Source organism: Cricetulus griseus, chromosome 2 (genome assembly GCF_003668045.3).
Source record: "Cricetulus griseus strain 17A/GY chromosome 2, alternate assembly CriGri-PICRH-1.0, whole genome shotgun sequence".
NCBI lineage: Eukaryota > Metazoa > Chordata > Mammalia > Rodentia > Cricetidae > Cricetulus > Cricetulus griseus.
In genome coordinates this window covers 132,885,218-132,913,208 of record NC_048595.1, presented here as the reverse complement: position 1 = coordinate 132,913,208, position 27,991 = coordinate 132,885,218, and the positions used below count along the sequence as shown (strand labels likewise).

General features: G+C 34.9%; 2 protein-coding genes across 5 annotated transcripts in view; one reads left to right on the top strand and one right to left on the bottom strand.

Annotated features, from left to right (window-relative positions):
- Positions 1-27,991, top strand: part of Wwp1 (WW domain containing E3 ubiquitin protein ligase 1) — a 140,544-nt gene that overhangs the window by 84,234 nt on the left and 28,319 nt on the right. Inside the window, exons 23-25 of one of the 4 annotated variants that reach the window (XM_027403574.2) lie at positions 1,861-1,957; positions 2,762-2,834; positions 15,866-16,526. In XM_027403574.2, the coding sequence (XP_027259375.1) occupies positions 1,861-1,957; positions 2,762-2,834; position 15,866 (171 nt within the window). In that variant the 3' untranslated portion in view covers positions 15,867-16,526. Of the gene's footprint in view, positions 1-1,860; positions 1,958-2,761; positions 2,835-4,105; positions 4,284-9,266; positions 10,528-15,865; positions 16,527-27,991 lie in introns of those variants that run through there. The other 3 variants (XM_027403571.2, XM_027403572.2, XM_035439975.1) reach the window with 3 other exon arrangements.
- Rmdn1 (regulator of microtubule dynamics 1) overlaps positions 15,205-27,991 on the bottom strand; it is a 37,368-nt gene continuing 24,581 nt past the window's right edge. The window contains exons 5-10 of the mRNA XM_027403575.2: positions 24,055-24,144; positions 21,518-21,573; positions 19,940-20,027; positions 18,685-18,715; positions 15,875-16,008; positions 15,205-15,330 (exon numbers count right to left, since the gene is read on the bottom strand). Of these exons, the coding sequence (XP_027259376.1) occupies positions 15,292-15,330; positions 15,875-16,008; positions 18,685-18,715; positions 19,940-20,027; positions 21,518-21,573; positions 24,055-24,144 (438 nt within the window). The 3' untranslated portion in view covers positions 15,205-15,291. The remainder of the gene's footprint in view (positions 15,331-15,874; positions 16,009-18,684; positions 18,716-19,939; positions 20,028-21,517; positions 21,574-24,054; positions 24,145-27,991) is intronic.

Here is a 27,991-nt window from a genome sequence, read left to right as displayed (position 1 = left end):
AGGTTAAGATGGGATTTTAAGGCAAACATCAGAAAGGTGTGTATTACAACTATCTATGGAATCCATAGCTGCACAGGAAAATTGTTTTACTTCCTCAGTTGTTGCTTACATTCCCTACTATAAAAAAGACCATTTCATCCCTTTCCCATAGCAATAGGCAGGTTTTACAGAAGCAAAGGCAGCTGTTAAGACCTCACAGCCCATTATCCTATTCTTTTTTTTTTTTTTTTAAACTGGGATACTTTTTTTCAAAGTTGACAGCACAGCTAAAGTTTCCAAAAATTCAAATTATATATATATGTACATATTTATATTTATATTTATATAAAAAGACCAATAATGGCAGTATGTTATGCATCAATAGCAGCAACAGCTTTTCCAGGTTCTGCAGTCATTTGAACAAAATTGTAGATTCATTCTTATCTCACCTGCAGGCTACTAGGACCTCTCAGGTATCCCAGAACAAAAGGTCAACAATTCTAAGGGATGCCTGGCTCCATATTAAATTTCTTTAGTCATCACCAGGGATTTATGTAAATTATTACTCAGGTCTAAGCACTCTAATGACTGGGATAGAACAGTTCATTTCTGGACAGGAGAAAACACAGTGCCATCAGATTAGAGCTGCTTATCACATCCCCACAATGGACTGTGCCTCAGCACAATTCTATGCAAAGTTTTCTACCTGGATTAGCTAAATGTCCTGTGTTTAACTAAGCTGTGACATTAGTCACATTCTCATTGCTATGACAAAATTCTTGACAAGAACTACTTAAGTGAAGAAAATGTTATTTTGGCTTACTGTTTTAAGAGTACCAGCCATCACAGGAAAGCATGATGATAGAAGCAGCTATAGCAGTGACCTTGGGAGTTTGCTCATAGCTATACAGATCAGGAAGTAGAGATGATCTATTCCCATTTCCTTTTATTCAGCCTGCAATTTAGCCCATGGCATTATGGTGCCTCCCCCATTCAGGATAGAGTCTTCTTCCTTGAGTTAATCCTCTCTGAAACACCTTAAAGACATACTCAAAGCCTGTGTCTCACTAAGGCTTTAGGCTTTTAATTAATCCAGTCAAGTCTACAATGAAATTTAGCCACCACGTGTATATTCTGTATTTGAAAGAAGCATTTTTGTTCTCAAACTGCCCTCTTAAGTTGCTAGCTTTTTGTTCTATTTAAACCAACCCATTGATTATTTTGCCATATTTTGCCATTCACATTCCTCTTTCAAAAGAACTCGTCAGCAAACTTGTTAATTTTGGAGACAACTTTAGTTTTTCAGGTACTAGTGAAGGGCATAGAAAGTTTGGAAAATGCTTAATAGCAGAAAATACCACAGAGAAAAGCAATGGGGAAGCGTTCTTTTGTTTTTGTAGTTTAAAAGGGAGTAGTTGACACAGCTTAGTAGTGGTTTATACTCAATGGGACAGGAGTTCAAGTGGTCTACTTTTTAGCAGTTTGAAGAGACAAATTACTTAAACTCTATAGGCTTTCCTCTTTTTTTTTTTTTTTTTTTTGCATGTATGGTAAGATTGCTAGTGATTGCAGCTGCCTCATAGAATCTTGTGACACCTAAGTAAGTGAGAAACACATGGCATAGTGCTTAACCCCCAGCCCTCAGTAAGAGACAAGTACCTCTTAGAGACTTTACTGCAGGCAAGTAAAGTCTTAAGGTTTCTAAGCTTCTTGTTTGTTTCTGTTTGTATGACAGGGGCTGCATGTATTGTAATTGTTCTGGTTAACTGAAATGAGTGCACAGTGCACATAAGTGATACTACATACACTTTTTTACTATTCATTATTGACAGGATGTTGGCCCTCATTTTATATTAAAGTACATTTGATTTTGTCATACAGTTTGTGAAAGAGACTGATAATGAAGTAAGAATGCGACTCTTGCAGTTTGTCACTGGAACCTGCCGATTACCTCTAGGAGGATTTGCTGAGCTCATGGGTAAATGCAGATTCACTGCAGTTTCTCTGAACTTAGTTTTGTGATGGTGGCTGTACTTACAGTAGACTTAAATATAATGACTATTATTTCTGGTTTATATGTAAGGTTTCTACAATAGAAAAATTAGTCATTGATACAGAAGACATTTGTGTCTTGGCCACTATTCTGTCCTGAAGATACATCTTGTGACCATGGCAATTCTTAAAAGGAAAGCATTTAATTGGGTTTGCTTACAGTTTCAGAGGTTTAGTCCATTGTCCTAGCAGGGAGCATGGCAACATGTAGGCATATGATGCTGGAGCAGTAACTGAGATTTCTACATTTGGATCCACAGGAATCCTGGCAGGAAGAGAAAGACTCTGGGCCTACTATGTGCTTTTGAAACCTTAAAGCTCACGCCCAGTGACACAGTTCCTCCAAAAAGGCCATACCTCCTAATCCTTGTCAATAGTGACACCCCCTGGTGACCAAGCATTTGAATCTGTGAGCCTGTGGGGGCCATTCTCATTCAAACCACCACAATTTGTGAGATAAAATGAAAGCATAATCAAAAAGGAGATAGCTACTGCTTTACTCCATAGTGTAAATGCTAGGGAAGCAAGATTGAGTAAAAATAGTTACCTTTCTTTCCACAGATGTAATTCTTACCTCAGTATCTCTGTAGCACCAAAAAGCTTCTCAGTACAGAAGTAGGCTATATTATGAAATCTTCAGTTTCCTCTGTATCATCCATATGACATGCTTCTGTTCGTTTTAAAGGACCAGCCAGATAAACATTATCTTCTTTTAATGTTCCTGATTTAGGAAGTAATGGGCCTCAAAAGTTTTGTATTGAAAAAGTTGGCAAAGACACCTGGTTACCAAGAAGCCATACATGGTAAGTTCAAGAATCCTAAACAGGAGATGAGGGCCAGAGAGGTTTTGTTTGTTTGTTTGTTTGTTTGTTTGCAGGTAAGAGCCATTATAGTTACTTCTTCATTATACTTTGTGAGCAGAGTCATATAGTGTTCTGTAACTAAGTGCTCTAGAATGAGTTTGTATAGCTTTAATAGAAATACTTAATGTTTAACAAATATTTAGAGTACCCATTATATAGCCAGTAGGATGGAATTACTCTTTGCATTTTTGTGAAGTCCTTGTAGAACAGAAAAGATAAACAAATAGCTAAAGGAACAAAGGAGTGCTGCAACAATTTGAGTGTGTGTTGTATGGATGTGAATCAGGAGCCAGATTCCTTGGAAAGTGCAATATTTAACTTAAGAGATAGTGGGCGAAAGGATATGTGATAGGTAGGGTTTTAGTTGGGGGTGTGGTAGGGGAGGACAGGAGGGACAAGGGAACTGGGATTGTCATGTAAAACAATCTTGTTTCTAATTCAAATAAATAAATCTGCAAAATAAACAAAAAAAAAAGAGATAGTGCTCTATGGGGGAAAGGAGAATATTCTTGGAATAATGCTGAAGAAAACAGAACCCCTTGAAGCAAGAACTGGAATTTGACTAAGTGACTGGAATTTAGTGAGTCAGAAAATATGAACATAATTGGAAATACATGATTTAGCCCATATTATTATTGTAATTTGGACTTCCTTATAAGGAAATTTAAAGGCGTAAAGAATTGTAAATAACAAATAGTGAGATTTAAGAGAAGTCATGTAGTAAATGTATAGCAGAAGAGGTGGGTGAAACAGCATGAAGGGAAATGCTACATTATCCACAGCACAAATGATAAGGGGTTCTTTCAGGAGCTCAAAGCTATTTTCATCCTATGGTATTATTTGGCTTTTTGTTGCCTTGGTGTTTCTACATGTACAGAAACAATAGTGCTAACAGTTGGTGATGCCTTATAACAAATAAAAGCAAGAATGCCAAGCTGTTCCTTGATACACTTCAACAACATGTACTTGTCAAAATAAATAAACTAAAGCCTGTGCTTTATGAAGCACTAAATATTGTTTATTAACTCTTGATGTTTGAATATATGCCTTTTCTAACATAAATACTCTAGTTTATTGATATATATTCATTGCATATAGTGATGAGTTTGGTACAGATATCTTCATGTAAATAATTCATATATTTAACCAAGTTCTACCTCTTTCCCACCCTTGTCCCTCTTCCCCATTATTTCCATTAATTTCCCCCACAGTCTTGCTTCTACTTTTATGTCCCCTATAAATGTATTGTAATGGAGGATATGTAAATGGGAGAGAATATGTGATATTTGTCTTTCTAAGTCTTATTTTGCTTAGTATGACTATCTGAATATTTTCTTACAGATAACTTCATTCTTTGTGGCAGAATAAAACTGTTAGTGTATATATGCACCCCACTTTCTTTGTCCAATCATTTGTTTTCAGACCTGTTGGCTGATAGCATAGCTTGCCTTTGTGAATATTGTTGAAACATAGACTATAAGAATCGATGTGGCATTGTTGATTTAGAGTCCTTTAGGTACATACCTAGGGATGGCATAACTGTGTCATTGCCATGTGGAAGTTGTACTTCTAGTTTTTGAGAACTCTGTACACCGATTTCCATAGCAGATAGACTACTTATGTTTTCACCAGCAGTACATAGGGTCCTCACATCCTCACCAGCATGTTCTGGCTCTCTCTCTCTCTCTTTTTCATAATAGCCATTCTGACTGGGATGACATGAAATCTTAGTGTAGTTTGATTTGGATTTCCCTGATGGCTGACAATGAACATTTCTCGTTCATGTTTATTGGCCATTTCTTTGTTTTGAGAACTGCTTATTCATTTCATTAGTCCATTTGATTGGTTTGCTTGGCTTTTGGTATTTAATTTTTTTGTGGTATTCAATTTTTTAGTATGTATGTATGTATGTATGTATGTATGTATGTATGTATGTATATCCTCTTGTCATTAGTGTTTGTCAACTTATAGCTGGCAGATTCTTGCCCTGCTCTCTAGACTGTCTGCTCACTTATTTGTTCCTTTTGCGGTGCTGAAGTTTTGTAAATTCATGCTAACCTGTTTATCACTTCTTGGCTTCATTTCCTGATATAGAACTCCTTTTCAGAGAATCCTCTATGTATTGGAGTATTTTTCCTATGTTTTCTTCTAGCTGTTTCAAGTGTTTCATTATGATACTTGATATACCTTTAATTGATGGTAGATAAAGGAGAAATGTTGATCTATTTTTATTTTTCTACACATGGGCATCCATTTTCCAGCACTATTTGTTGAAGGAGATATCTTTTTCTCTAGTGTATATTTTTGGAATCTTTGTCAAAAGTCAAATGGCTTTAGCTGTTTCAGGGGCATTTTTTTATTGCATTGATCTGTTTTGTTTCCTTGGCTTTCTAGTGTAACTTGAAGTTGGGTACGGTAATATCTCCAGCATTGTTCTCTTTGCTCAGTATTGCTTTGTTCTTTGGGATCCTTTGAAACATAGACTATAAGAATCACCGTGGCATGTTATTTAGAGTCTTTTAGGTATGTATCTAAGGGATGGTATAAAATTCATATAAATTTTAACACTTTAGTTTTCTATTTTTTTGTAAGATGTCATTGGGATGGTAATGGGGGTTGCATTGAATCTATGTTTCTTTCGGTTGTATGGTCATATTAATTCTAATCCATGAGTGTAAGTCCTTTTCACCCTTTTGGTGTCTTCTTCTATTTCTATCTTGAGTATTTTTAATAATTTCAGTGTAGAGGTCTTTCACTTTTATGGCTAGCTTTATTCATTGATAGGTTTCTGTTTTGCTTTAAAACTATTGTGAATGGGACTGCTTACTTAAGCCCATTCTTGCCAAGTTCATTATTGGGGGATAAGAAAGCTACTAATTTTTATATGTTAATTTTGTGTCCTAGTATTTCAAAGGGTTTATTAGTTCTAAAAATCTGGTGGAGTTTATAGTCTCTGACATAGAATTATACTGTGCAAATAAAGGTACTTTAACTTCTTTTTTATTTGTTTCCATCTGTTATCGCTCTAGTTGAGACTAAAAGAACTATAGGAAATAGGAGTAGAGAAAATAGCCATTGTTTCTCTTCTTGGTTTAGTGAAAATTCTTTGATTTTTTTTTTTTTCCTGCTCACCAAAGTGTTGATTATAGGTGTTGTACATGCCCCCTTTGCTACAATTCTTAGATTCTTCGGGGCTTTTATCTTGAGGGGATGCCCTATCATCTCCTACCAAAGGCCTTTTCTACATCTGTTGATACAAGATGATTTCTGATCTTTGTGTAATACTATGAGGTATTCATGACTCAAGTCATGATGAATATTTTTTCCATTTTATGTGCATGAGTTTTTTTGCCTATATCCATGTCTGTACTCCCATCTGTATGCCATTGGAGGTTTGAAAGCCTTGAATCCCTAGAAACTGGAGTGACAGATGAGCCACTGTGGATGCTAGGACATGAACCTGGATCCTCTAAAAGACCAAACAGTGCTCTTTATTGTTGAGCCATCTCTCCAGCTTCATGACTGATCTTTTTGGTGTGTTCTTGAATTTGATTCACCAGTATTTTCTTGAACACAGTTACATCAGTGTTCATCGGGGATAAAGGCCTATAATTTTCTTTTTTGCTTTATCCACTTTGGGTACTAGGGTAATAATACTAGCCTAAAATTAATGTGGTTAATTCCTTCCCTTTCTATTTTATGGAATGTTTTGAGGAATGCTAGTGTTAGTTTTCTTTAAAAGGCTGGTGGCACTTATTAGTGAGTTCATTTAAACCTTTTTTAAAAATGGACAACATTGGTTACTGTTTTAATCTACTAAAAGTTGTTTATATCCTCTTGGTATAATTTTGGTATGGTGGTAAAAAGAGTATTGGTTTAAACAGGCTTGCGTTTTCATTGAAATAAACTTGAAAGACATGATCAGAAAAAACATCAAGTAAGAAATGTTCTTCATTGGTGGTGACAATATTAAAAATAAGATCTTGAGGTCAGTAACTAAAGAAAATAGAGCAACAGAACACTCAAGGGTGAGAAGGGCAAGGAAGTGAGGAGCTGTGGCATTGTTTCTCATCCATATGAATACTATGAATTAAGTCCTCTAAGCTGAAGTCTTAAGTGAATGAAACACAACCAAGAGCATGTAGTAAGAAACTCAGAAAGGTCACAAAGGTGAACAGGGTGTCTGTCAGAACAGGAATACTTTTACTGATTGGCTTCAGAAGAAATAACATTTTCCCACCTTATTGGATTTCAGTTATATCAAGATATGAAGAGTTAAAACTATAAGAAACTGAAAGCAATTAAACAGAAGCTCAGACCAGACCTGAAGAAGTCTGAGACGGGGTTGGGATTTAATTCAAACAAGGAAAAATCCAATTGAGTATTCTGATGAGAATTTGGATAAAAAATAGGTGATTGTAAAGTTTTCAGTTTGTTAACAAAGACTAAGGTGAATGATCTCATCAGTAATGCAGTTAGCCTTAATGACTCTCAGTAAGATGGGCATTACTACTACTGTCATCTTCATAGTGATGTAGCAGCTGTAAAGTTCTCTAGTTAGAGTCAGTAAGTAATAAGCATATAATTTTTTCAAGTTACATGGAAAATACATGGCAAGTCTCTTCCCTTTTTTAGCAAAGTAGCAAATTTGATTTTATTTGAGTACATCAGACTCAAAGCCAGACCTAAAAAACAGTACTTTGATATTTACATATTCAACACCAAATTAAAAATGAACATATTTTATTAATATGTCTCTGTCCTTTATGAAGCAGTACAAACATAATGTTGCTTGAAACAGAGATCTCTTTGGGGTATTTGCAAATAATCCATTGTCGTCTGTTATTCAACTTAGCATTCCCTAAATTAAGTGTTTACTAATAAATCAGAGATGCCTCTGAACTTAATCTAATGGGGAAGTCATGATATAAATGCTAAAATCAAAATACAGAGCTATGTAAGATGCTGTAGGAAAACTTCTTAGAAGCTCTAGCATTTAGGATGATTGTTGTGAGACTTTCACATGCAAGGATATTCTAGGCCAAAGAGAGACAAAGGACATGACTATAGAAAAGTGTGTATTCTGTTAAAAAGTACGAAGTAAGGTGATACTAGCTTTCCATCTATCATCCTACATCTTCTGCAGCTTTAGCAGCAAAGGGTTTCTAAGAGTGGTGTAAGCTAGTGTATCTTTTTAGCAGAGTGACTCAGGCAGTGATGTAAAGCAACATAGGGAGTGAAGAAAGAGGATGCAAAGTGAGCAGAGCAACAAATACTTAACGGTCCACATGAGACAGGAAAGTATACACAAAGGTATAGTGACAACAAAAATGATCAGGGAGAAAAATAGATTTAGTGGAATGACAAAATTTGGCAAAGGATGTGTGCAGGACTGTTTTGGTTTTTTGTTATTGTTGTTTTCCTGACCTCAATTACCATTAAGAGGCTTTTTCTTGGGAGCATAGTTTAAAATGAAAGGCAACCAATATGAAGTCTAAATTGCTGCCGTAAATATATTTAAGATTTTTAGTATGAAGAAACTTGTATGTTAATGAAATTGGCTGCCTTTTTCTAAAGATTCTTAATTATCAGCTTTCCTAACTTGCACAGGCGGTGGGGCCAGACAGATGAGAAGTGTTTACAAAAAAATGAAAGAACAGACAGGTTTTGACTCCTTCCTGGATGTTTCACTAAGCTGCCAAAACCATGAATACTTGAGTCTAATGAAATTAGTTAGTAGTATATTTTAGAAATTGAATATTATTCTGTTTTACTATTTTTCATCATTCAGTCTCAAAAAGGAATTGATCTTGGAAGGGCTAGAAAATGGTCAGTTTATAGATTGCAGTCTAATATGGTGAGATTATTTAAGGAGACAAATGTATGTTATCTATTCATTGACTGTCTCTACTCAGAACGTAACTTCCATGAGAGAAGGGACTTAGGATTTTCATCACTGTTACCAGTTGCTGGAACATCTTACACAAAAAATTTCTCAGAAAATAAATAATGAATGAATAAATGGATGATATTGATTCTTAACCTAAGAAAAGTTATGGAGACTCATGACCTATGACACAGGAATAGCAAAAGAAAACCCATTTTCTAACCCAGTCTATAAATATTTATATTGTTATTCCATTATTCTTTGGCAAATATAGAGATATTTTATGTCTTAAAGTTGAATAGATTCTTCTGTGAAATTTAGATGTGTTAACCTGCTAATTATTATATTAAATTGCTAGGATACCTTTGGCAAAATTTTTACATACATAATATTCAGGTTTCATGTTCTGTTATCAAATACTGTATTAGAAATCTCTTCAGTTTATTTTATTGAAAACGTCTGATTTTGTTTTTGTTTTTGTTCAGTTTTAATCGCTTGGATCTACCACCATATAAGAGTTATGAACAACTAAAGGAAAAACTTCTTTTTGCAATAGAAGAGACAGAGGGATTTGGACAAGAATGAATGTGGCTTCTTGTCTTGGAGGAGCTCTTGCATTTAAATACCCCAGCCAAGAAAAATTGCACAGATAGTGTATATAAGCTGTTCATTCTGTACAGATAATTTTCTGATTCTCTCAAAGTATAAATGGTTTCCGTTCTTCCACAGAAATATGCAAAACATTTCATCATTTTCTACTTTATTTATTGTTCCCTTGAAATGACTGACCAGGAAAAAAGATCATCCTCAAATTTTGAAGCAAGCAAGAGAATTTATTAAGAAGTATATATCTATATAGGCATATGACAGTGGCTCTAGTTTTATAGAGCGCCAAGTGTATTAGACATGGCAGCCATTCATTCACAAAGCTCTGGATTTGCTTTGCCTTGTTCCTGTTGTCCAGGGGAAAGTGCAAATGTTCCATTTCTTCTCCCTAGGTGATATCTGATTGTTTTTAGTTGCATGGCTGTTCAGGAAGGTATTTAGGGCTTAGGCCAACTCTTACTTTAAGTGTATTTTTAAAATGCTGCTGGCTTTTCTGAAAACAAGTACTTCAACTTAGAGTTCTAAATGAATAGATAAAAAAATTTCCCATCATTGTTATATCAATAAATACGAAAGTCATGTAGGAGATCCAGTAGTGTCTAGGAGCAGCTGGAATTGATTTGCTGAGAAGCAGAGGTCTATTTACATGTTACTTTACGATGCTGGGTATTTGTGGAATTTCAAAGAATCAGGCATTTCTGTACTTAACCTTTTTAAAACTTGTAATGTTCTTCAAGTTTAATTAATAATTGATAGTTTAATACTTAGGGGTATAATAAAGGGTACTGAACTTTGATGCTTTTGTGCTCAAGGTTTAGTTTTATGAAATTAGAAATGTAATTAAACTAAATGGATTGAAAAGTTGCGTTAAGTATTTGAACACTCACACTAAGAACTTTCTGTTAGTGTTTGAATATCCCCCTTCCTTTAAAATTCATGAAAATTGTTTCTAAATTTAGTAAGTACATAAAAAATCCTTGTGCCCCTATTTTATATAGTTCAACTTTTCTCCAAATAACACTGATTTTCATTATAAGGGCATTCATGGTGTATGAAAAAATTAAAATCTAATGTGAATGATATTGCTACTTTTAGCAAACTGGGCTTCCTAATTAATAAAAAAATTATTTTCCATTTTTATCCTTTCAATATGCACTGCGAAGTTCATATACTTAAAATTTTATAACTATGAAATTCACTTAGAATTACAACTTCTATTCACTAGTTTAGTTTTGCCAAGATTTTATTTTTCTACATATTTAGATTATGTTCTTCAGTTTTATTCAAAAAACAATAAAAGCAGTAATTTACTTAGTTGGGTAAACTACAGAAAATCTGGTTATTTTCAGGCTTAAAGATTTTTTGTTTTATTCCTAATATATGGCAAGTTATATAGTAGAAGATGGCCAGTCTTCAAAAGTACTGCATAAATTATTCTGTAAAATAATAAACTTGCTATGACCCAAAGTATTGGCTTTCATTCAGTGGAGATATTTGAGACATCATTTTGTGGATATGATTCAAGGTGCTGTCAGGTAGGATTTCAGGGAGCTGGTCCTTTTTGTTACATCACACAGCCTACAAAAACAAACCAGTTTTCTGGGGAAAACTAGTTTGCAGACCTCATCAGGCTCTTCTATCTTTCATAGCCAGTTATATTTGTAAGACATACAGGCTTGCCTTATCTTCTCAGTAGTGAACATAAAAGTCAGAAATGTGTTCTCCTCCTGCCTTCTTCTATCCTTCCCATCCCTATTCTGAACTGGACCCATGACACAGTCATGAGAAAATGGGAGATGAGGGAAACTTAGTGACAGGTTAATGATACTTTTTAATAGTGACAGTTCCCAACATCACCAAGCAATTGAGCCTAGGGAATGGCTTAAAACAATTTTATCAATCAGCTCAGCCATCTATCTTTGCGGAAACAAATTACTATTTGTTTTTTTTTTATCATTTTTTCTATACTTCCTAAGCAGTTGAAAATGAAAATGTAACTGTTTCCCCAGCTGACTTCAATTATCTGCCTAGTTCTCCAAAAAAAACTAAATAAGGTGTTGTATATCTATCATTTCATTGCAGACGACCTTGCTAATGCATGGGGTTGAAAAAGACCCTAATTAGTAAGCTGCTTCTGAACTGAAAAAGCACATGTTATCAGGGAACAATAACTGGGGTTTCCCTGAATCTGAAAACTCTTTCAGTCATATGCACTGAGCTATCACTTTAGGAGACTCTGGTTCTTGGAGAACCATGTAGATACTCCTGCTACATTAATGCTACATGTTCATTTTCTGAAATGAGGCCTAACCTTATCCTGTGGCTAGTCATGTTCCCTACACTACAGTATTCTGAGTAAACTGAAACAAATGCAGATTGTAGGCTTCTTGAGTTTTAACATTTAATTAAACATTAACATGATCTAGTAAACACTGAAAAAGCAAAACAAAACAGTTGTTGGAACAGGAAATAAAAGTTCTAATATAACATGCCCTACTTCTTAATCTGTCAAACATAGAAATCAAGTTTCACATCAACTGGGAATTTGACATAAGTCTAAAAGTACTATTTTCTAAATTCTTAAAAGCTCTACTCCAAAATTCAACCAAGGAGAATGCAATTGAAATGATGATAGCATTTTTTTTAAGTACTAATTCTATGCCTTTCCCATGAACTATTCTCTTGGTCCTTGTTAAGGATGAGACAAATCTGACAAGCTATGTTGTACCATCCATTGCTTGTTGATGATCTACACTGGGAATATTTTGTCATCAAGAAGTGACAAGTTCACTACCAATATGAGGGAAAAGAAGACAACCAAATAACCAGCTTTCCCCTGCTGTGCTCAGAGGCCTAGGTTCCCCTATTCACTGCACTACCAATAAACAAATCCAAATTCAGGTTTCATACAATCCTAAAGGTAGAAGACACACTTAAGGAGAGGGAAATCACCCATTGCCTGTATCTGTAATATGTTTAGTATATAGAATACTACAAACTCTGTATGGGGAAATTAGCTTTTTCAAATAAAATGAGGACTGGAATGCACACAAAAACAGAGATAGGAATTTTACAAGAAGGTGAAATAATGGCATTAAAGGGAGCATGTGCTGGCTGAGTAGTGGTCTCATCCTTGGGCACACATCAAGAACCAAGGTGATACCTTATGAATAAGGCTCTTGGAAGTGAAAACAAGGACTTAGAAAATACACAGAATTTGTGTCCTGGTCATTTTTCCCATGAAGGAAAATAAGTATACATAAAACTTAGGTCATATTTACAATTAGCATATATTCACTATACAAAATAATGGGTTTCACTGTGATATTTTCACATGTGCTCTGACATGTCCAGCCCACCATAATCTCCTTCCTCTTCCCAAGTAATCTGCCTTCTACTTTCATGTCATTTGTTTGTTTGTTTGTTTGTTTAATTTGGATCCACATGCAGTATCCATGTGAGCTTCTATAGGCTTTACAAGATCATCTTCAGTTCCATCCTTTTGGCAGCAAATGAGGTAATTTCACTTTTTATGGCTGAATAAAAACTGGTTTGTTAATATGTACATTTTCTTTGTCTACCTGATAGATATCTACATTGATTTCATAACTTGTCTGTAAACTATGCCACAATAAGCATGAATGTAAAACACCTTTAGTTTTAATAGCCAGAAATTTTAAAAAAACTAAATACCTTCAATAGATGGATAAAATGGTATATCCACATAATAAAACAGTAACAATAAAAGGAAGAACTAATGATTTAACTTAGCTATTATAAGAGGATCTGGCTAAATGAAATGGCACAATTACAAAAGGTTATATTCTAGAAGATTGCATTTGCCTGAGTCTTGATATGACAGATTTATAGTAGATTAGTTGTAGGGTGTGTCAGGGATGGTTGAGGGACTGAACATGGCTGGGTATGACTATACGGAGCACTAGATGTCCGAGTAAAGCAATCTGTATCTTGCCCGTGGTGGTAGTTATAAAAATTTGGGTAGTAGTTACTAAGAACTAGATATAAAGTGAGAACATCTAAAAGTCATAAAATTTAAATTAAGGTCTACAAATACCAGTATGTTTCTTAGTTTGGTATTATACCATCGTTATATGTGACCCAAGGGCAAACAGGAAGAAGGGTATTCAGAACCTGCTTGTACTACATTATGTAATTTCTTGTGAATCTTTTATTATTTTAATAATAAATAATTTAATATTATTTTATTATTTTAATAAAAAAGGTCTATAAAGCATCCAAAGGTAGATCCTCCAGTCCATAAAAGCCTTTACTGGAAAATACCTCATTCATTTCACAAAAAGAACTTTTTTGTGTGTGAATAAAAAACCCAAAGAAACAGCAAGGATTCATATATGGTAAAAGACCTGGATATAATGTAAAAAATTTTAATTCTTTAGCATAATATACTAATGTGAAGATGAAAAGTAGCTATAGTTCCTAACTAGATAATTAACCAAGATGAAATGGCTGCAAAACTAACCCCAAAAACCTGCAAATGAAGACAATTATCATATGTTTTTAAATAATACAAATATCCTAAAGCAAAACAAAGTGTATCAAAATGGAAATGAACTTAGAAAATGAAACAGAAGTTAATTTCAAAGTGATGAATATGAAAACCAAAGAAGACTAAATATAATTAATTGGAGTCCAGAAGACAAGATGGAACATGATTCCCAGAGGTTGATCTGGAATGAAGGACAGTTGATAATAACAACTAGATTGGCCTCTCCAAAAAGTCTGTGTTGTAAGACTAAAACCAACTGCCGCAAATCAAATTCTGTTCTCAAAAAGCACAAGTTTATTTGGACAGTTAAGGAAATCTGAGTATGTCTTGTTATGAGGTAATATAACAGGTGTGGTAATGTATTTGTTTTGGAAAATGTACTTATTCTGAAGAGCAGCTAAGATACTTAAGGGTATGATAATATCTGTAATTTCAAGCGTTTAAAAATCCATTATATATGAATAAATATATACATATAAATAGGATATATCAAAATATTAGCTTAAACTCAAGCACAGGATGTACTTCTAATGTTTGTTTGAAAATTTATGTGGTAAAACAGGAACAGCATGAACCTACACATTTTGTTGTAATTTATTAAAACATTACAATTCTCATGTCTTTTGGGGAAAAAAATATACCTATACAATCTCACATTTGTTCAGTGTAAGTGGCATCCAAGCTTCAGTTTGCAAAATGTAAGTTTGCCATGGTGGTGCCTCAGACTCAAGTGATAGTACCCTGCCTGTTAAATACATCTATTTCCTTCTCACCCTGAAATCTGTGTCCCGTCCCTCCATTCTATACAGGATTACAATTTGTCAAGTGACAAATTCAACCAAACCATGAAGCTATAACACATTTAAAAAGGAAAGTCATTCCATAGTATTTTTCCTTATTTAGGTTGGCTTCTAAGATGTATTACTTAAGTTCCATGCCAAGAACCCTTAACATCATAAACACCTAACTCATTTGACCTTTTCTCTAAGATAACAACATTCAGTCAATTACAACATGAAAACCATTCCCTCATATGCTATCTGTTCTCAGAGCCTTCTTTTGAAAACCTCTCATCCTGATGTGATCAATTACTTACATATCCCATACCATTTTTTCCTATTGATGTTCCAAATAAGAAATGTCTGTCTGAACCAGAGAATATATTGCTGCCCCTCTTAGGGCAATGTGGTAATTTCTTTTACCCATTTACTTGTGAAGAAACCCAGAATTTTGTACATTTATGTGAAATGGTCACACATAAAAAATTGAAGAAGAAAAAAGCCACAGAATCATGGTTAATATATATATCTTTATAAATCAATGAAATGTAAAGTGTTAGGTACATTGTTGCCTTCTCCATAAAGTTCTCAGTTCTGTCACAAACCTGTAAGCAACTGAGCAGCTTCTGTCTGTATCTAAAGTGAAAAAACAAAACAAAGCAAGAACACATTACACATAAATAGTGCAGCGTAACTTACAAACTGAAGTTGATAAAGTAGACTGGTTTCTAAGAGTTTCAACATAAAAAAGACAGGACATGGTAAGAGTAAGGTCTTTTGATAGTGATTAGATAATACTCCAAGAGAACTCTAGTTCATACCCCCTAACTTTCCATCCTGCCCCCAACCCCACTCTACCACAGTGTCAGAAACTGAACCAGGTCTTTGTGCATGATAGGTAAGATCTATGGCTGAGCTGACTTTCATGTTTTAGAAATCACATCTGATCTCAAATAGATGTACATCAGTTCTACATTGCAGCAAGCAACTTACAACATTTGGTAACAGTACCTAAAGAGTTTTAATGTTTAAATATAAAGGTAAATATACAAATGGGCACTTGTTCTTTCCACAGTTCTATGCGTTTAAACAATTATGCTTTTAAAGAAGTTCTCAGTTCATTTATTTCCTAATGTCTCAATGAAAGCCTATCTGCCTTACTTTATTACAGATATTTTACCTGTTTATCTTCTTCTGTGTGTGCTGGATAACCCTTGGCTTTTACCAGCCAGAAAGCAGCAAGCTTTTTGTTGTTTAGCTTCAAGTATGTCTTTCCTAACAGCAGCAAGTTTTTGCTGTAGAAGTTTGGATCCACTGTACATAAGGAGGAGAAACAAAGTCAGCTCCAGAGAAATAATGTTTTATTTTTATAGGTTTAAATTTTTTGGTCTAAATTCTAATAAAATTGTGTTGTTAAACAATGATTAGGCCAATACAATTCTTTTGTTCAAATGTTATCTTAAAAAACCCTAAAATAATTATGATGTTGAATATACTTATAGGCTCTGTATATTACTATACTAAGGTCTTATTTCAAGAATTTATTGTACAGTATCTTCATGCTGATAGAACATGAGCTATATAAGAACCATTTTCTTTTTAAACCACCCATCCTTATTGTATTCCGGTTGCCCAGAAAAGTATAGGGAAAGTAACATACTTAAATGTATCTGTTCAGTGAGTGAAAGAATGCATGAATGAAATCATGATTAACATAAATTTGATCAATCTGCTAAATGTCTCCTATATTTAGGCACAGAGAAGGAAACAAGAACACAACTAGATGCTTCATGTGCTACAAGAAGCCACATTAAAAAAAAAAAAAAAAAAAACTAAGAGATAAGCATCTTAGAGGATGAACAAGATTTTACCAGATAAAATACAGAATGTTTTTGGTTGAAAGAAAAGTGCAGACAGAGCCTAGCACTGTGAGAGTAGAGTAGTGGTTATCAGAAGTGGGGAAGGGGAATATTTTTAATAATTTACTATATATTTTTAGAAGACTTACAAGACTCCAGTATTTCCTAATACAGAGATGACATATACTTGAGATGGAGATAACTGCTTTGATTTGAACGTGTATGAATATACTGAATTACCAATGCTCCATAAATATGTACAATTATATGCTAAATAAAAATATTTTTTAAGAAGGCTATGAATACAAGTATAAAAGAATCCTCTCACTAACTTGTTTTTTTTTTTTTGTTTTTGAGAAAGTCTAAGTGGGCCTGGAACTTAATAATTCATTGTAAGGCAATGTCACAGTACCTCAACCTCTGAAGTGCTGGTGACAACAGGCATGCACCACCACACTCAGCTCTAACTTCATATAGTTTTCTCCTAATAATCTTGTCCTCTCTGTATTCCAAGCATGCTTTCTGAGGCCAGGGATGGAGCTTGGTAACAGAACACATGCTTAACACATAGCAGGCTCCAGTTTTAAAAAAGAACAAAGCCTCCTTTTTCCTGGATATAATTTATGATTAACTGCATTTGCTTAAAACTCAGTCATTTAAATTCTTTGACTTAAACATTTTGAAGTTACGTGTGGTGATTTATCCACCTATTTCCTCATCCAGAAAGTCAGCCAGCTATGATATGTGAAGCAATGGAAATGTAATCATGAGCAAAAAAGAAAAGTAACTCATCTACCCCACACACAGCCTTACACACCCAAACAGCAGAATAAGGAGGCCCATGTGGAAGGTGTGAATGACACACAACATGGCAGGGGCTTCTGGACTAGAATTAGGCATCCTTCTGCTTAGAGAAAGTGACTGCTCATATAAAATCTTATGTGCAAGTGGAGTCACCAAGGATTCAACTCCATGAGCAGAGGGCACAATTTCATTCAGAACTGCCAAACCTTAAGGTCTAATTTTTGCTTTAGGATTATAATTTAAAACCCCTCTGAGATAATTTCATTCTTAGATCATTCAGGAGTATGATCAGTTCATATTCATATGATCAGATATATATATATATACACATATACATACATATATATATATATATATATATATATATATATTTAAAAGGATATCTTAGATCTTAGTTTTCTGTTACAAAGAATTGTGGGTGCCACATACCAATAAAATTCCAGTGTTTGGAAGCTGAGGCAAGAGGATTGGTACTTTGAGGCCAACTTGAGCTAATAGTAAGAACTATCAAAAAGAAAATTAAAAGGTATTTCGAGTGGCTTCTTTGGTACACTTGATTACAGACACTTATGTCTCATTCTTATTATTGCTTCTTCTAGTTTTGGGGACTGAACTGAAGGCCCTGTTCATGTCAGCAAAGCACTGTACCATTAAGTTACAACCTCAGTGCCAGGATTTATTTTTAAAGGGGAAATATGTAGGACAGACAAGCAACAGTGTTATAGTAGTAGCCATATTTTAAAATCAAAGTAAGAAAAATTAACTCCTTCACAATGGAATACAATATGTTGCAACATCCAAAACAAGTTAGCCTGGTTTTAAATTGTTTCCATTTCAGTGCCTCTAATTAACTGTAAAATATAAAGTTAGAAAGACCATTTGTCCTAGCTTCCTCATAAAAAAAAAAAAAAATTACATTAAATGAAGGGAACATTCTAGAATTAGAACTCTGAATTTAAGTGCAATTCATATTTAGGTGATCTTTATTTTTAAAAATAAGTTAAAATTTTAGGCTGAGGAGAGGACTCATAATTAAGATCAGTGAATGCTCTTCCAGTGGACCTGGGTTCAATTCCCAGCACTAACATGGCAGCTCGCAACTGTTAACTCCAGCCCAAAGGAGATGCCCTCTTCTGGTCTCTGAGGCACCAGGCATACAAGTGGTGCACAGACATACATGCATGTGAAATACACATACATTTTCAATGTAAATGTATTTTATATTACCCAGTGTGAAAGATACAGCACATATTTATCTTGATTTAAAATTTTCTATGACATAGCAATGAGACAATATTATATAATAGTTGAAGTAAAAGTATTTCACCTTGTTCTGCCCTGTGAAAGTATTTCAAGGCCTGTTAATACAAAGAGTAAAATAAAATGGAAAGAATTAGAATCAATAACTTAAAAAAAGAAAAAAAACCCCACATTTTCTTGAAGGTTTATTATTATTAAAGGGGTCAGGAAGTAAATGATTATTAAAATAAATGATGAATTCAGTAGGGAGATTAACATAGGCTCAATTTAACACTTTTAAATCATCAAAAAGTAGGATTTTAATAATGAGGATCACTTCTAGTAATTACCTGGTTGCTACTTAAGATTTTGTACCAAACTATCCTGGCACAAATTTAAGGAACTGATCATGTGGAATTCAGTGGTTACCTTTCTCTTAAGTCATGACAGTAACACTTCTAACACAAACTAGATATGATTAAATGATGAATTCACTCACGGCTTATACTTTGTGAGGGGTATGTATGTGTAAGTAAGTGTGTGTGTGTGTGTGTGTGTGTGTGTGTGTGTTTAGTTTTGTCTGGGAAGAGAAAGAAACCACGTTCCTCAACATCTGATTGTATACCACAGATTCTTAGGGGCAAACAACACTAAATGCTCCTTACTACATACAATAGGAGAAATACTAGGATAATTTTTTCATCTGCAAAGTTCCTTATATTTTGAAAACTGACTAAGTAAACTCAAGATTTTCATCCAGTAGGCTAGGAAGGTGGGTCAGTGGGTGAGATCCTGGTTCAAACCCCAGCATCCAAAGGGTAAGTAGGTGGGGGCTTTAAATCTTATGTACATATTCTTTTCAAATTCTATTTTTATAGGAAAATCAAACAGCCTTTAAACTATGAGCCTTTCACAATCAAGTTTTTTTTTTTAATCAATTCTTGCATGTTCTTCATTTTGCTGAATGACTTGGCTATATAAAATATCTCTAAAAAGTGCTAGGTAACAATCACTATACTTCTGGTTCTATTTTTTACTTTTACGTGATACAGATTACTATTGAAAATGGAGGTCTATTTTAGCCATGAGCTACTTTATAATTCTGGCAATATATCAGAATTATAAGCCACTCATCTAAACAGCCAGGAAAAAAAAAAAAAAAAAAAAAAAAACACTCACCAGTCCTGGACAGTTAAGTATTAAGTCTTTGTGATATTGTTGAATTGGATCATTAGAAACTTGCTCAAATCCCTCACAGAATCAGATCTCCATATGTGTGGGTACTGTAGAATGGGACTGTAGTTAAGAAATCGCTACTAACTTAACAAAGGACATCATACTACCTCCTCATAGGTGGAACTAGGAGGATTTGCAAACAGCACTTTAGCAATTCTTCTTTGATACCAAGGCATTTCAGCAAATGTATAGCACCTACAAGGGAATATAGAAAGCATTGTACATTCAAATTGCATCTTTTTTACCCAGAGAACCAAACATTTTAATAGACATTATAAAAGGGATCTTCTATTATATTTTTAAATAATTTGAACTTTACACAATACATAGTTGGTTCATATTCATACTGAATTATCTAGAGACTGACCAGATTAAGGAGTTGGGTTTATTTTTTTGATTAAATATAAACAGTGGTCACTTTGTGCCAGGTATTGGACCAACATTACTCTCTTATTTGTTCTTTAGAAGAACTAAATGACATAGGATCATTACAATTTGTTTTAAGTTTTCTTTTGAGATTGGGTTATATATACCCCAGGCTAGCCATGAACTCCTAATCCTTCTGCCTCCTCATCACTGTTGAAAGGCTTATGCCTGGCTTACTGCTAGTTTTGACATAAGAAAATCTGGAATTGTTTTAAATGACAAAACTCAATGTACTATACATAAATAACAATAACAGCCAGTAATTTATGCCCACTTAAAAAAAGAGCGATTAGCATCCAAAAATAATGACAACTTTCTGAAGAAAAAAAAAAAAGAAAAGAAAAAACTGGGGCTCTAGGGACTGAACTCCTTGAGGCACAGATTGCATCACGTTTGCTTACTGATTAAGTGGCCATCCTTTGATAATTATTAATCTTCAATCTGAAAAATATCTCTTTGTTTAAAGAGTTTGACTGACTTTTATGCCAGCAAATATTTATAACATCTCTATGCCCTCATACCAGCAAAATAATTCCTTGTATTGGACACAAGATCACCCTGAAACTGGAAGATTACATAGTTCAGAATAATCAAATCTCAGTCTGATGTTTTGAAGATACAAAGACCTCCCGTGGCAACTTACTATTTATAAGAATACAGTTTCGCCTGGCATTGGTGGCACACTCCTTTAATTCCAGCACTCAGGAGCCAGAGGCAGGAGGATCTCTGTAAGTTTGAAGCTAGCCTAGTCTACAGAGTGAGTTTCAGGACAGGCTCCAAAGCTACACAGGGAAACCCCATCTCGAAAAACCAAAAAAAAAAAAAAAAAAAAACAGTTTTAGTTAGTATTGTAAATGAGGTCTTTCCCAAGAATAGGAAAAAAAATCTTAAAGTCTTTTTCATTTTCTTGGAGTTTTTATTTTTCTGGTGGTAAGAAAGAGGGTTTTGAGACGGTCTCATGTGAAACATGCTGCCCCAAACTCACTATATAGGTGAAGATGAATTTGAACTCCTGATCTTCCTGCTATTATTTAAGTGCTGGGATTACAGGCATGTGCAACCATGTCTAGCTACATTTACAATGTTCTAACAATACATACACAAGTGCTATTTAGTAATTTAATACTCAATTCTGTTAAGTAGTATTTTTAAATGGTTTATTTTGCTTAGATATATGTTATAAAATAAAATGTTGCTTATACATAGTATGAAATAAGATCAAACCAAATAGGACAGAAACATTACTGAAATTTTCTTACCAAATACCCATAAGGTGAATTGAAGTAGCATCTTTAGGGTTCAGTTCAATTGCTTTCTGTTAAAAAATAAAATCTTTCTAAACACCAAAGAAGCAGTGAATTTTAAAAAAGAAGTATAACCCTGCATTTTGAAGGTGTGTGTGTGTGTGTGTGTGTGTGTGTAAATGCCACATATGTGCAGGTACCCATGGAAGCTAGAAGAGGGTGTTGGGCCATTTGAAGCTGAAGTCATCTAATGTGGGTGCTGGGAACTGAACTCAGGTCTTCTGGGAGAACAATCTCAGCACTCAACCACTGAGCCATCTCTCTAGCCCCAAACCTGCATTGTAATCAAGAACAGTTTTTTGCCTCAGGATAAACTCTCCCACTCTTCACCCCCTCCATCCCCCATATGTGTTTATATGTGTTTAGGTGAGAGGCTGAAGCCAGATATCTCTCCAATCATTCTGCACCTTGTTTTTAAAGGCAGGGTCTTTTACGAAACCTGGAGCTCACTGACTGGCTACACCAGCTGGCCAATAGCCCCTAGGATCCTCCTGCCTTTGCCTCAGCCCATCATTTGTCATGGATACTTAGTAGCTAAGCTCAAGTCCTCTTGCTTTCATGATAAATATTTTATAGACAGCCATCTCCTCACTCCCATATTCTTAATTGGTTAAAGTAGTTCCAATACACTATTAAATACTTATACTAAAGATATATTTTACAAATTTCAGAAATTTGTTTAGATCAGAAAACCCACAAAAATAAATCTATATAAAAAAATAATCTATAATTCAGAAAATATTTAAGTACAGTTTTTACTGTTTAAGATAAAAGGAAAGATAAGTAAGTACTTTTATCAAATTTAATTGAATATTAAAGAAAAAATCTTTCTGTTATCCACCCCCCCAATCAATATGGCAAAAAAATCTTTTTTTGTTTTTGTTTTTGTTTTTGTTTTTCAAGACAGGGTTTCTCTGTGGCTTTTTGAGGCTGTCTGGAACTAGCTCTTGTAGACCAGGCTGGTCTCAAACTCACAGAGATCCACCTGCCTCTACCTCCCGAGTGCTGGGATTAAAGGCATGAGCCACCAACGGCCTGCCGCACAAAATCATTTTATATACTGTTTTACAAAGAATAAAAATACTGCTTCCAGAGCTGGAAAGATGATTCAGTAGTAAAAGGTACAAGCTACTCTTGCAAAAGACTTGCTTGGGTTTGGTTCCCAGTACCCTTGTAGCAGCTCACAGCCATCTGTAACTACAGTTCCGGGTTCTGACACCCTCTTCTGACCCCTCTGGGCACCGCATGCATGTGGTGCAAATACATATGCACAGACAAAACACTCATATTTATTAAAGAAAACTAAAGAGTACTTCCAATTTATAAGGTAACACTAATTCTGTGGCACAATCTTAATTCAGATATATTAACATACAGGACATGTAAACAACTTGTAAAATGTAATGATGCTTGTTTAAGAAGTTAGGTGTCCTGATTCCTAGTCCAATGTTATCTTTCTCTAGTAATTATATAAGCTAGAAACTGGGACTTGTAACTGTCAGCTTCTGAAGAGTTACCAAGTAGCTTACCCAGCCCATTCCTATCTGTGCTGTTCCTGTATAATTTGAAATGATCTACAATAATAAAAGATTTTTATTATGAACATTTCTGTGGTAGTTTTGTTCTCTGTGTAAGAATAATGAAATAGTGTGCACATATTATGAAATACATAGATTTCTGCGTAATTTTTACCATTGAACAAAAACTATTAAAACAAGTAAATTAACTTTAGGAAACAACATAAAATACACATAGCATAATCTTAAACAAAATTATTGTTGGATTAAACTTATATTTTAACCATCGGGCATTCAAAACTTTCCATAGACTGGCTTAGAATGTGTTTTTTTTTTTTTTTTTTTTTTTTTTTTTTTAGAGACAGTGTCTCTCAGAATGGTCTTGAACTCACAGATATTTAGCTATCTCTGTTTCTGAGTTCATGGATTAAAGACATGTGCCACTGCAGACTGCAAACTTTAAATTCAATACAGTGTTGTCAGCTGTGTTACAAATGGTTTGAAAGAGTTTGTATACTGGAACTTTTCTTTTGGAGCATTCACTCTTGAAGGCCATCTCTCATACTTAGAGAAGTTTGGGCTAGACCCCTAAACAACAGGACAAGTAAAGAGGAACTAAGATAGATGAGAGGCCATCTTGAATTTCCCATCCTAGCTAAGTAAAGCATATAAATGGCTATAGCTCTACGAAGCAAGACCGAAGCATTAATACATTAAATTGACTCAGAAAATTGGAAGAAATAATAAACTATTATTGCTCTGTCCCACTGGGCTGTGGCTGTGCTTTTTAAAATAAGATAGGTCTTGTTCTGTTTCCTTGTATAGGCCCTACTCTCAGGCACAAGTAATCTCATGCTGTTCAAGAAGTTGGTCTATAAGCATGAAGTAACCTGTTCTGTATACAATAATTGGTAACTAAAACACATCCACTCAGGAAAATACTGACTTTTTAAATTCATAAACTTAAATCAGTACCTCAAAATGTTCCTTGATAATGTAGGCATTTGCAATCTTAACCTTGATGCCTTCATAGTCTCCAACATCACTAATGCAGATTGCATACCACTGAAAGTAGGAAAAAAATAAAAGGTGAGAATACTGCTCTTAATATTCCATCTAATGCAAACAAAAATTATGCAAGTACTCTTCAACTGTTAATCTCATTTAAAAAAATGTTACTGAGCATAATGATGAATTCAAAACAAATAAAAGCAGACATGGCCCCTAGGAACTAAAGGATAAGACATACAGAGTTATAATACCAAGTAGAAAGTGGTGAAATTGCCGGGCGTTGGTGGCGCGCGCCTTTAATCCCAGCACTCAGGAGGCAGAGGCAGGTGGATCTCTGTGAGTTCGAAGCCAGCCTGGTCTCCAGAGCGGGTGCCAGGATAGGCTCCAAAGCTACACAGAGAAACCCTGTCTCAAGAAACCAAAAAAAAAAAAAAAAAAAAAAAAAAAGTGGTGAAATCTAAGACACGTGCCAATAAAATAGAGAAATAACATCTGAATATACCTGTAGATATGTTTGTAACTGAATGGCTCATTGTACCCTCTCATTTCCTTTTTTAATATCTGTATTGCTATAATACAAAGCCACAACTGCCAACTATATCACCTTCATAGCCACTGTTTGATAGACAATCTGAGTTTCTCTACCAAGAACTAAATATAAAATATCTGAGCTTCATAAACTCAGGTGTTATGGAGAGCCACCAGACTTGGCGTAGGGTTGGGGAAAAAATGGCTGCAGTAACTATTTGTGAAGACTCGGAGCAATTGAGCTAGTTTTTCTTGGGGACTAGAAGGACCTGCCTTTAAATTCTGTGCATACAACAGTTTCTTATTATATTCCTCCCCTTTGTGTGAGCTATAGTTATAGAATCCCAATAAACAAAAAGATAAACATTTATTCAAGTCTACTTTCCACAGAAACTCTGTGTTCTGACATGTTTGGTGGAAATAAAATGGCACATTTTGAAATACACACATATACACACCTCTCTATAGACTATTATCATCTAATCTCCATTGTTAACCAGCTGTACAAATTAGTTTATTAGAAGGGTTACACAGGATTTATACCTTGTTGCTTGGATCTTCTCCTACATATCAGAGCTACTGAATAAAATAATCTCTAATGAAAGGCTAGGGGTGCAGTTCAGTGGCAGGGTGTTGGGCTATCATATGCCACCTATTGTACCACAAACACAAAACAGCATTTTTTAAAAGGGGATTTATTTTATATGGATGCGTGTTTTGTCTGCATAAACATCTGTGTACTGTGTGTGCAGTACCCTAAGGACAGAATCAGGTGTCATCCCCTGGAACTAGAGTTACAGGTAACTGTTAGTCACCATGTAGGTGCTGAGAATTGAAGCTGGGTCCTCTGCAAGACTAACATGTGCTCTTAACCTCTGAGCCATCTTTCCAGCCTCCAGAAAGTCTTGTATGCATTTATTACTCATACAAACGTGGTAGTTCCTAACCATTTTCTCCATGATTAGCCTACCATTTATAAGACTGTTCCTTGATGCTTATACTAGCAAGAACTGATATCAGGGGGTATGCTAATGTCTTCTATTTCCATATCCACTCATTTCAATTTCTAAAATATACACTATCTACAAGTTTGCATTTAAACTTTTGTTGTGTGTGTTCGCGTGCGTGTGTGAGTGCCACAGAATGAGTATGGAGGTCAGAGGACAACTTTCGGGAGTTGGTTCTTCTTTCTTTGGGGTACTAGGAATCTCTTGTTTCTTCTGTTGTCATATTCTGGACTGGCCAGCTGTCAGGTTTATGGAAATTCTCTTGCCTCCACCTACCAACTTACCATAGGGGTGCTGGAGTTGCAGTTGTAAGCCACCCCATCTAGCTCTGCTCAATTATAGGAAGAATTAACTTAGATGCTGCTCCAGTGCTCACTTGGGCTGCATATACGCTAAAATTGAAACGATACAGATGCCGCTCTCACCCTACCTAACAGACCTTAAGACAAGTCCTTAGAGCCTGGCATTGGTTCTGGGTAATTCAACCATGCTTGAGAACACAGCCCAAGGCTAATTTTAGTACTGCCTCCAGGTTGCAGGGTAAGAGAGCAGCAGTAGAGTAAGACTCTTAGTAGGTTGTTTCCTTCACTGAAATATCAATTTCAATAGCTGAAACCCAAAAATCTCTTACAAGAGCTAAGGAAATAAATCAATGAGGTTACAGTACCTGGTTTCAGCATTCTAATAAGTACTACATAAGGAAGAGGGAGAAATTTGCCAGCATATGCCACCCCCAGTTCCAGACAGCATGTTATGGAGAATACCCCTCCTGTTTGGTTAAAGTAGGGAGAGGTAATCAGTATGAACTTTTAGATTTACAAACCAGCACCAGACCTGACAAAGTAAAAGCCATTACTTCTTAATGTATTAATGTAGTTATTACTTATTTTTTAAAGTCTCTTTATTAAAGACACAAATGGATGGATATTATCAAACCAAAGAGACAACAAAAAAGTTATAGAGTACAACAGTATCTCCAGTGAATATAGGTGAAAAACTCCAAGAAAATACTAGAATCAGTCCAATAACACATTAAAGATTATTTACAATAATGAATAAGCAACTAAGCAGAATATTCGCCACGGCAGGATTCCTCTCAGATGAAGAATCACTCAATGTACATAATTATGTGATACACCACATCAACATGCAGAAATCATAATTATTTCAATAGCTCCGGAAAAATTTATTATTCTGACAAGAACTCTGAACAAACAAGGTACAGCAGAAATGTACTAAAACATCATTAAGGTCCTATCTACCAAGTCCACAGTAACATCACATGACATGGATGAAAGTTTCTTGGATGTACTATTCATATTTGAACACAGAAACTATGTCCAAAGAACTAAAGCTAGAATTATAGCCAGCAAGATGGCTCTGCAAGTAAAGGCACTTGCTACAAAGCCTGATGTCCTGAATTCAATCTCAGAGACCACAAGGTAGAAAAAGAAACTCAACTCCCACAAGGTGTCCTCTGACCTTCACAGGCAGGCTGTGGCATGCTCATGTGTGTACACATACACATTAGATGAATCTATTTTTTAAAATAGAAACTAAAGGGGTCTCAGAGATGCCTTAGCAGTAAAGATGCTCTTTCAGAGAACCCAAGTTCAGTTCCCAGCACCCACATAAAGGCTTACAACTGTCTATAACTCCAGTTCCAGATCTATCACCCTGTTTGGCCTCCTCCAGGTAATGCACACATGTGGTACAGAAATACACACAGGCAAAAGACTCATACATAAAATCTAAAAATAAAATATATGTTTAAAAAAGAAACTAAAATATGAGAATAATGTTTAACAATAAAAATATTAATGATTAAAAGTGAGCTACAAACAAATGTTTGAGGTGAACATACTGTAAAAGAGCGAGATAGAATTATAGTTACATGCCTATAATCCCAGCACTGGAGAATTTGCAGGCTACAATTTATACATATATTATTTGAACTGAAAAATTCAATAGCAAGAGCTTATTATCAGACTGGAACAAGCTGAAAAAAAAATCAGCTAACATGAAGATATATCCACTTAGATTATCCTGTCTTATCAGAGGGAAGGAAAAGTAATGAAGAAAAGTAAACACAGCTTCTGAGAACTATGGGGGTAGCACTAAACATATATATGGGCACTTCAGGAGACCAGAGAGAAAAAGGTACTAAACATTTATTTCAAAGTCCAACTTGCAATTCTTCCTTACTTTGAAGAATAAATCTAAAGACAGAGAAATTCAAAGAACTCCACAGTAAAAGGCACACACCATCAAAATAAGATGATCTCTAAGACAACGGGAAGGAACCACACATCAGTACAAAACATTCATGAGGGTTAACTGTAGGGGAACCTGTAGCCATGCTTGCT